The 11,150-nt window shown below is 40.8% G+C and overlaps 1 protein-coding gene across 1 annotated transcript in view; it reads right to left on the bottom strand.

The window, feature by feature from the left end:
* Positions 1-437: 437 nt before the first annotated feature.
* LOC122661513 (ACD11 homolog protein-like) overlaps positions 438-11,150 on the bottom strand; it is a 31,921-nt gene continuing 21,208 nt past the window's right edge. The window contains exons 3-4 of the mRNA XM_043856928.1: positions 2,179-2,324; positions 438-764 (exon numbers count right to left, since the gene is read on the bottom strand). Of these exons, the coding sequence (XP_043712863.1) occupies positions 658-764; positions 2,179-2,324 (253 nt within the window). The 3' untranslated portion in view covers positions 438-657. The remainder of the gene's footprint in view (positions 765-2,178; positions 2,325-11,150) is intronic.

Below are 11,150 nucleotides of genomic sequence, written 5' to 3'. Positions count from 1 at the left end.
AACAATTTGGATCCTCTACTGCCGAGCTGCCCTACAGGACCGTGCTGCCCAGACACAGTGCTGCATGCAATGTCCACCTTACCCCTGCCCAAACGCCTTGCCCAAGTGGGGGTAAGGCGGTCTTTGCGTGCAGTACCGTGTCTGGGCAGCATGGTCCTGCCGGGCAGCTCGACAATAGAGGATCTGGATCCTGCGCGACAAGGCCAACCATGCACACAATGCCTTACTTGCCATGTAGGAAGCATTTTACCATAATTTAATATAAAATGTTATTTTGCCATTGTTTAATATAAAATATTTTAATCCTCCATTTGTGTCCATAGAACAATATCAAAATAAGTAACCTAGTAATGAGACATTGTTTACATATGGAGTACTTAGAGATATGAATTACAACTGACCATACTTAGCATCACAGCTGTGTCTATCACGACAGTGCTTGGCATCAAACACCAACGTTTCAAAGTTCACACAAACCAGAATAGTATTACATATCCAAAGAACACAGAATCAGAGGAAAATAATGAGCTATATACTGTGGAGTTTGACTTTGCCTTGAAAAAGCTGCAGACTTTCTTACACCTAATCACACTTTCAAAATTGCAAAAGGTGGACTTCAGTGCTGCTACAGTACGAGATAAACAACAACAGTTCAGGTCACCAGTCCAAGTCTATATTCTTTGAGATGTAAAGCTTATCGATGAATTCTATTACTGGGAGGGAGGCATTAATGTATCTTCTCATTTCCTTCTCTACTGAGTGGTCTGCAGCAAAAACGAAGGTATACATACTAGGTCAATAACAGGAAAGCACAAAGAAATGTAGAATTTCCTAGCAATATAATAGATTGGTACTTGAATTACTTACCTAGAAAATTAAAATTGAAACCGAAGTATAGAAACCCAAATGCAGGGGCATGAGACACAGAAAAATAGATCTGATCCACATCCATTAGACCAGGAGTGAATCATAACATTAGATCCTTTACAAGGAAATTTGTTTAGGACAAGTGTTTGCGCAGTTGGTTCTGATTCTGACCTGGGTTGGATTCCAGTCAAGGGCTGTGGTGAAATTGGGTCCAAAGCTTGGTTCATGGCTCATCTTTGTCAGTGACATATAGAACATACAAATAAGGTACAGTTATACCCAGATTTGGGCTTTCTTGACTAGTACAATTGCATCCGTTTACTTTGGATCTCAAGTAATACATAAGCATAGTAACTTTGGGGAAAGTAAGGGGTCATCCATGCAGGCGAAGTAGCATAGGATGACCTATACCCCTACCAACAACTGGGACTACTTTCTGATCAAGGGAAATTACAGTAAGTTACACCTTTTAGGTAATACTGTCCAGAAATTTGAAAGAGAGGTCTTCCCTCCATTTTACACGTGGAGTGGTAGAACAGTAATCTCCTCTTCCCTAAATGGGGTTACTCCATCCACTATCATCACAATTCACATTCCTTCTCAGACTAGATCTCCAACAAAGTGCATCCTGGTGAAATTGACATTACTCAAAGAGTTGTTCCTTAGAATTTATAATTGATTTAAGAGGCATACAAAGGGGAGTGGAGTTGGCTTGCTTCCTGTCTGGTGCCAAAAAAACAAATGAAATTGTAGTCCTAAGTGGCCATATCATGTGAGCTTGCTATTCCGCACCTTGGCCCACTGGATTTGAGAATGCCAAAGAGAAGACCACACACATTGATGCCAAAATGAACCCTGCTACATCTCGCCCCATATCAGATGCAAATCTACTGGCTGCATGATCATCCCTCAACCATGGGTAGGAATGACATGCAAGAAAGCCTGACCTAGATGCGAGGGAAAACCCAAAAGAAATGAAGGCATCTGAGTTGCAGTGATCCCAACGAGCTAACCGAGGGTATTTTTCTTGTGAAAAAGTCCAACTTGCCCCTCAATTTACTTTGGGCAGGATTCTGGATGCACTAGTGAATTTACCAATGAAATACTATTAAGAACAACGCCAATAGGAAAAACAGAAACATGAGGAAACAACGGGCACCCACAGTTGAGATCCATATCAGCTCCCATATATACTGTGGTCTAGCTTCATACTCATTCCAAATACTCACCGAAAAGGGTTGATTAGATTGCTCTTCCAAAAGTGACCTATATACGCAAACAGTTATTATTGAACATGTGATCAAAACTCACCTGTTTCATTTAGCTGCTCTATAAGTTGCTGCCTTGCTGGAAGAGCAAACATTCCAGCAAAAACTGCTGTCCTGACAGCCCATGTGTGGTATGGGGCACAGACCCGTTCATAAGCTGTTGAAGCTGCTTCCCTCAAAGAACAATCACTGGAAGAGGCAAGGAGTGTAAAATACAAACCATCAAAGTTAAAATACAATGAAATAAAATACAATGAAATAATTGAATGTAGCAAGTAGCAAGTAGCAACAACAATATGCAAGAACCTATACTAAAATTGCAAATTTTCATTGATTTGATAACCCCATAGGGCAGGGATATTCAAAGAAAACAAAATTGACAAATGCTATTCGTTCATATTTCCTTTCTCTTTATCCCACTTTTAGGTCAGATTGACTCTCGATTGATTGCAATGCACATGATCACCAATAGGAAAAGCAAAAAAAAGAAAGAAATGCATACCTATACAGAAGCTTGAATTTCACTTACAATTGTAATATTTGATCCAAAAGGCAATGGACAGTAAATTGCAAAAGAAGTTTGAAATAAATTTATATAAATTTGCAAATGTGTATTATAAACATATGTAACTTACAAGTGTTGCTCACGGTTATTTAAAAGAACATTGGGAACTGATTGCTTTTGCATTGCATGAAGATGAAAGCATGCAGAGGCAAAACCAGGATTTTATTCCAGTGGGAGCAAGCATCTTTTCATACTCTAATATTAGCTTTGTTTTAGAATTTCTTTTCCCATTAACGAATCATAGTCAAGATAACAGATATACATATTTTGAATATTTTATGATACTTGAGAGATTAATAAATAGCAGATTTTTTTTTTTTTGGGAAGACATCTCTTAGATGGAAGAATTTATAGAAAGATGTTCTTTAAGGCCTGTATAAAGTACAGTGAGATTAATAAATAGAATATTTTTTTGTGGTTTACCAAGAGGATGGTCTGATTTGAAAACCACATGTAGGACTGATATTACCAATGTGACTGATTAAGAGATCATTGGGTGTCTCAATTATGTTATCTGGTCCATGTTGGGTTTTTCTCCATTGTAGTTCTATTCATCTAGATGTTTTCAAAATTTTAAGTTCCCAATAGTGGGAGGAAGCATCTTTTCATACTCTAATATAAGCTTTGTTTTGGTTCTACTCATCTAGATGTTTTCAAAATGTAAACTTCCCAATAGTGGGAGGAAGCATCTTTTCATACTCTAATATATGCTTTGTTTTAGTATTTCTTTTCCCATTAATTAATCATAGTCAAGATAATGGTTATACATATTTTGAATATTTTCTGATTCTTGAAAGATTAATAAATAGCAGAGAGTAATCTTTTTTTGGTTTACCAAGAGGATGGTCTGATTTGTGTTGGCCACACCAGCAGGTGTTGTTGTCATTGTTGTCAACACACTGTGTCAGGCAGGGCAGCAGAGCAGAAGAGTTAAGGTGAGTCCTATGGAGATGTGCAGTTCATTGAGTAGCAGTCTACTGAGCAGGTGATATGGCAATAGATAGTGCTGAGATGGTATAGTTGGCAAGGCATCATGTACAGTTGTCATTGTCAGTGTCAGTGAGATGGATGGCTTAATTGGAATAGCTTACAGTTGGCAGTAGGGTTGGTACAATGGCATCATCGTCAGTTGGCAGTTAAAAAATGTGATTGGCGCGCTGAGGAGGCATGTGCAAGTCCTTAGTGCATGAGGTGATGTTGCTTGATGGAGTTGAGGTGGATGTCTTGGTTGAAGTGAGCAGATCTCAGGTTTCATGTTGTTAGAAAAGAGGTGTTGTGGGCCCATTATGGGTCTCGGGATTAGTGCCTGGCGCTAATACCAAGAGCCCTTTTGGGTCTCGTGTTATGTGGTCTTTTTATTCTCTGGTTTTCCTACTTTGCCCCTAGCCCTATATATCCCCTTGTACATCTTTTATTATTTGATTGAATATAGTGCTCACGGCTGTGTGTGCTTCTCTTCTCTTCTTTGATTTTCGCAGGTAACATGGTATCAGAGCAGATCCACTAAGACTGGTGCACAACTTGCGAGATTCCCCTTTCCGTCTTTCTTCTTTTCTTCTCTTTTCCCTTTTCCTTTTCTGCGATTTCTGGTTAACCTAACCAGAGGTCTGCGATCTTAAGAACAGCGGTGGTTTCACCCCTTCTTTTCATTTGTTCTTTGGCTGCGGGTTCGATAACATTGATGATGGATTAAATCTGCTTATTCTACAACACAAAAGCAGATTTTGGATGGTGTTTATGGTGCTCTTTGTGAAGGATTGATGACCGCAGGTTGCTGGATTGCTATTTTTTGGTATTTATGGTGGTGAGTGTGAAGAGTTGATAGAAGCAGGTTGCTGGTTTGTTACTTCTTTTCAATTTGTGGTGATTAGATTGGTGTGTGTGGTGTAATACTCGATCAGATTGGTGGCAGCAGGTTGCCGATTGGTTGTCTATCAATTTTTTGGTGATTCCATTGGTATTATCTCCAAGGGGACAGTATGGGTGATTATGATCAGAAGAATGCAGTGATTACGGAGGTTGTGTCCTCATCCTCCAATCGGATTACGAAAAAGAAACTTGAGGGTATCACAAATTTTCAGCAGTGGAGAAAAATTGGGAACCTTGTTTTGACAGGTCGTGATCAGCAGGCACATTTAAAAGGAACCAAACCTGTTGGTGATCCGACATGGGATACTATTGATGCCAAAATCCTTGGACAGATGTTGAATTCGATGGAGAATCATATAGTGGATTGGGTTACTCACATCAATACTGTGAAGGAACTATGGGATTATTTAGGAGTTTTATATTCTGGCCAAAACAACTTGTCTCGAATTTATGAATTGTCTAAGAAATTCTATCGGACTGAGAGGAAGGGACGCTCTATCACTCAATATTTTGCTGACTACAAGAGGATGTATAAAGAGTTACATTCACTCCTTTCTATCTCTTCTGATGTGAAACAGATACAGAAGCAAAGAGAGCAATTGGCCGTTATGGATTTTTTGGGAGGACTTGGACAGGAATTTGAGTCGGTTAGATCACAGATCCTTGGTGGTGAAACTGTTGCCTTACTCATGGATACCTTTTCTCGAGTTCGAGTATCTCGTGAGAGTTCTCGTGATGCTACACCTATAGTTGAGAGTTCTGCCCTTGTGTCACAAACAGGGGCTGGTGTAGGTGGACGAGAAGATGGTGGAAGCCGTGAGGGAGGCCGTGGCCATGGAGGTGGCCGTGGTGGTGGTCGAGGCACAGGAAGGGGTCAAAATCGACAAGCTTTTGGCCAGTATGGTACTTCTTCTGATGGCTCGGGTACTGTACGGACTTGCCATCATTGTGGCCAACCTGGTCACATTCATAGGTTTTGTTGGAAGCTCCATGGGAAACCAGCACAACAGCAGTTGGCTAATTCTGCTAATAGTAGTGATTCAGTCCCTCAGCCTCAACCCTCTGAGGGTAAGGTAGTCGTAATGTCAGAGGAGGAGTTTGCACGGTACAATCAGTTCCAGATTTCACAGCCCACTTCTTCGATTGCTACTCTAGTGAGGACAGGTAATGCAACTGTTTGTCTTTCTACTACACCTCGTCCTTGTATTATTGATTCAGGGGCATCTGATCACATGTCTGGAATGTCAGGTATCTTTTCTTCTCTGTCTCCGTCATCTTCCAGTGTTACTTTAGCTGATGGGTACTTAGCAAAGGTTAAAGGCACTGACACTGTTCATCCTAGTTCATCTCTATCCTTGTCTTCTGTTCTCTACCTTCCCAGTTTTCCTTTTAACCTTATGTCTGTTAGTAAATTGACCAAAGCCTTCAACTGTCCTGTGACATTTTATCCCGATTCTTTTGTCTTTCAAGATCTTGCTACAAGGAAGATGATTGGTAGAGGACGGGAGTCAAGGGTTGTATCTGCTTGACGGTTCTTACTCTGTTGTTGGCTCCGGTATGGCTTCTCATCACCAAATTTATTGCCGGCTTGGTCATTCATCGTTGGAGAGTCTTAAAAAATTAGATCCTAGTTTTATGTCTCTTTCTAGTCTTGAATGTAAGTCGTGTCAGTTTGGGAAACTTCATTGTGTGAGTTATCCCCCTAGAGTCAGTAAGTGTTCAGCTTGTCCGTTTTCTTTAGTTCATTCGGATGTATGGGGTCCTTGTCCTGTTACTTCAAATTTGGGTTTCAAATATTTTGTTACATTTGTTGATGACTATTCAAGGGTTACATGGTTATATTTAATGAAAAATTGTTCCGAGTTACTCTCTATTTTTTGTGCATTGTTTCTCATACCCAATTTGGTGTTTGTGTGAAAATTTTGCGTAGTGACAATGCAAAAAATTATATTTTTGGCTCCTTTTTCAGCATGGTATAATCCATCAGTCTTCCTATTCTGACACACCTCAACAGAATGGTGTGGCTAAAAGGAAGAATCGGCATTTAATGGAAGTTACTCGTTCTATGTTATTTAAGATGAAAGTCCCCAAAACTTTTTGGGCTGATGCTGTGATGACAGTCTGTTATCTTATTAATCGCATGCCATCTTCTGTTTTGAAGGGAGGAATCCCTCATTCCTTGTTGTTTCCTACTAAACCGTTGTTTACATTACCTCCTCATATTTTGGATGTGTGTGTTTCACTCGTGATCATCGGCAAGGATTGTCTAAATTGAATCCTAAAGCTATCAAATGCATTTTTCTTGGTTACTCACGTACCCAGAAAGGGTATCGGTGTTACTCTCCTATTTTGCTTAAATGTTTTGTCACGGTTGATGTGTCTTTCTTTGAATCCACTCCATATCATGTTGAACCAATTGATGCACCCGAGTTAGATGGTGATTTTCCTGTCTATATTATTCAGTCTACTTTGCCACAGGGTCCTGCTTGAATTGCTCCTCGTCAACGCCCTCCTGTCACCAATGTTTACAGTCGAAAACCAATGGTAGTTGCTGTCCCTCCTATACTTACAGACTCTGTCACGTCTTCTTCCACAGCAGGCGATAGCCGCGATACAATAGCTTCGGTTAGAGCAAAGCCCAAAATAGCATAATCAAATGATTGTTTAGCCAATGATGGATTTCGTGCCACGGAATGGTTTGAGGAACTAAGGACGTTTTCAATACCGATAGCAGCTCCCGCTGAAGCAATTGGTCCTGATGGTAGCTGCTGCCCCTCCTGTACTTCCGGACTCTGTCACATCTTCTTCCACAGTGGGTCCTGATGAGAGTACTCCTCCAGCTGACCCTATTGTTTTTTATCTTGATCTCCCTATAGCCAAACGGAAAGGTGCTCATAGCTGTACTCAGCATTCTATTTCTAATTATGTTTCTTATTCTGGTTTGTCTTATCCTTTTCGTTCTTTTTTGTCCATTGTTGAGGCCCATCCCCTACCTAAGTCTATGGAAGAAGCATTATCTAGTCCTGGTTGGAGGACAGCTATGGAAGAATAATTGTTGGCTTTAAAAGTGAATCAAACTTGGGAACTTGTTCCGCTGCCTTAGGGGAAGATTGCCATTGGCTGTAGGTGGGTATATGCCGTGAAGGTTAACCCTAATGGTTCTCTTGCTCGGTTGAAAGTGAGATTTGTGGCGAAGGGTTATGCACATGTGTATGGTGTCTATTATTTAGATACTTTTTTTCCTATTACCAAACTAGCTTCCGTTCATATTCTAATTTCTCTTGATGTCTCTAATCATTCCCTTGTTTCAACTGGATGTCAAAACTACTTTTTTGCATGGTACTTTGCATGAAGAGGTATATATGGAACAACTACCAGGATTTGTTGCTCATAGGGAGTCTGGTCTGGTTTGTATGCTGAAAAAGTCCTTGTATGGACTGAAACAGTCTCCTCGTGCGTGGTTTGGTAGCTTTGCTGAAGTTGTTCTTGAGTTTGGTCTGTCTAGGTGTGATGGTGATCACTCTTCTTCTACAAACGTATAGTGAGGATTTTTTTGATAGTATATGTTGTTGATATTATCATTACTGGTGATGATTCAGTAGGTATTGTGGATTTAAAGTCATATCTTCAATAGAAATTTTAGACCAAGGATTTGGGAAAGTTGAAGTATTTTTTGGGAATTGAAGTGGATCAATCTCATAAGGGAGTTTTTTTTTCACAAAGAAATTGCGTTTTGGATTTACTTACTGGAACAGACATGCTTGGGTCCAAGCCTATTGACTCTCCTATGGATCACAATGTGAAACTTAACTACTGAAGGAGGAGATGTACTTGATGATCCTGAGAGGAATAGAATATTGGTAGGTAAGTTGAGCTATTTAACAGTTACCCGACCAGATATTGCTTTTCCTGTTAGTATGGTAAGCCAGTTTCTCTCTTCTCCTCGGACTTCTCATTGGGATGTTGTCATCTGTATTTTATGCTACCTCCAAAAGCTCCAGGTAGAGGGATAGTATATCGAGATCATGGTCACAACTGAGTTTAAGGATTTTCAGTTACTGATTGGACAGGATCTCCAACTGACAGGAGGTCGACTACAGGGTACTGTACATTTGTTGGAGGAAATCTGGTTTCTCGGAAAAGCAAAAAACAAAGTGTTGTAGCCCATTCCAGCATTGAGTCAGAATATAGAGCTATGGCACACTTGACATGTGAGTTGATGTGGATACAGTAGTTGTTATCTGAGTTAGGTTTTAAAACTTTTTCCCATGCAACTGTAGTAAGATAATCAGACAACAGCTCATATTGCTTCCAATCCTGTGTTTCATGAGAGGACGAAGCATATTGAGATTGACTACCATTTTGTTCGTGAGAAGATGCAGAATGGGTTTATTCTTCCAAGTCATGTTAGAACTGGAGAGCAGCTTGCAGAGGTGTTTACAAACCCTTTAGGTAGAGGGCGGATCAATTATATTTGTAAGAAGTTGGGTATGATTGATATATATGCTCCAACTTGAGGGGGAGTGTTAGAAAAGAGGAGTTGTGGGCCCATTATGGCTCTCGGGATTAGCGTCTGGCACTAATACCGAGAGCCCTTTTGGGTCTCATTTTATGTGGTCTTTTTATTCTCTGGTTTTCCTACTTTGCCCCTAGCCCTATATATCCCTGTGTACATCTTTTATTATTTGATTGAATATACTGCTCACGGCTATGTGAGCTTCTCTTCTCTTCTCTGATTTTCTCAGGTAACAAATGTCAAGCCAGTTAATTGAATGAGTTACATATTCTTTTATGTTGGTCAGACCATGAATTGGTAAACACGAGATTTTGAGGAAATCAAGTCATCTTTCACTGGCAACTGGAATCATGTTTATTGGATGTCATGGTTGAAAGTTATGGTTCAAACATAAAAAATGACATGGGAGTTCAGCACTCTGTTTCTGCTCATCCGACGACTTCACGCCCAGTTTCATACCTCATACTAATATTCTAGATTGAACCCAAAAGAACAAAAATTTTATCCCTTTGAGGTGTCTTTAATGTGTCTCAAGAATCAGGTCTATCCCACGCAGGACGAGGAAGTTACATGTTGGACAAAAGTTTTGGTACACACTATTCAGAATACTGTAACTGTCTTGTACAGCATCTTCAAGGATTTTTTGAGCTATCTTCTAGTTGGAATTTGTAGAAGATTGAAACATAAGAAATGTAGATCTCTGAGTCAGCTTTCCACCAGTTCAAGAATCGCATCAATCGGATTCAAGACGAGAGAGATATAAACATTTCCATATTGTCGCGCGGCACTGGCAGCAGCATGTGGTAACAGCACAGAATGGTATTGCCACAAGAATTTTTCGAGCGGTTTTTTTAAGTTGATACATTGATTTTCTAACAAAAGTTAAAACAAGAGAGTTGGAGTATTTGCCAGGATCTCTCTTCTAATGGAACTGAAGTCAAGTGATTTGGAGTGATTCAGAGAGAGTTACAGGTAGACAACATGCATGGTTCACTGTGTTTTCAGAGAACAGTGCATGTACATTTGAATTTGGCTTCATTTTTCAGCACCGTACTGTGTTCCTGTGCAAATGTTTAAAACTAAAATACCCAATAAATGGAGATTCAAATAATGGGTTTCATTGGAAGATATGAAGGCTTGTCAGGTCAGATGGTCAACAAGCAAAAAAGCCGCTTTGTGGTGGGGGACAGGGCTACAGCTGCAGCAGCTCGTATGGTTGGTTTGGTCACTGGCTTCCCTAGGAGGTCTCTACCCATCACATACCTGGGGGCGCCACTCTTTTCGGACAGGCTCAAAATTTGTATTTTGATGGGCTAGTGGAGAAGATCAGAAGTAAGGTGGCGGGCTGGAAAGGCAGGTTATTGTCGACCGGGGGGAGAGTAACATTGCTTAGGCATGTCCTCTCTTCAATGCCCATTCATGTTCTCACCACTTTGGACCTGCCAAAAGCAGTCACTTGAAGAATTTATGGGATCTTGGCTAATTTTCTTTGGGGTAGCTCTGAATGGGGCAACCGCAGGCACTGGGTGAATTGGCAAAAGGTCTGCAGGCCCCTTGAGGAAGGAGGGCTTGGAATTCGGCTTCTAGAAGAGGTAGGCCTCTCGCTCAGGCTTAAAAGCCTCTGGAAAGCTTTATCTGAGCAGTCACAGTGGAGCAGGTTCTTCAGAGCCAAATATTTTAAAAATGTGCATGTGGCGTTGGCAGGCACAGAGGGGAATGCTTCCAAAACCTGGCGTAACTCGTTGAAATACAAGGGGTTTATGTTGGAAAGGTCGAGGTGGCTGCTTGGGGAAGGTAAAGTGCTCCTTTGGCTCGATAACTGGGTGGGGGTGGGGCCATTGATTGATTTTGTTGATAATGGCCTACTTGTAGACCCGGAACTCTGTGTGAAGGATGCGGTGGATGAGGAAGGAAATTGGAGGGAGGATCTTTTAGACATCATTGATTCAGACTCAGTCAGGAACAGCATTATTCAGGGGAACTTTGTGCTCTCTGACAGGGAGGATGTCATGGTGTGGTCCCCTGCCAACGATGGACGTTTCACAACAAAGTCAGCTTGGAATGA

Source organism: Telopea speciosissima, chromosome 1 (genome assembly GCF_018873765.1).
Source record: "Telopea speciosissima isolate NSW1024214 ecotype Mountain lineage chromosome 1, Tspe_v1, whole genome shotgun sequence".
Classification (NCBI taxonomy): domain Eukaryota; kingdom Viridiplantae; phylum Streptophyta; class Magnoliopsida; order Proteales; family Proteaceae; genus Telopea; species Telopea speciosissima.
The sequence above is the reverse complement of the archived record's forward strand: the minus strand, read 5'-3'. Positions and strand labels throughout refer to the sequence as shown.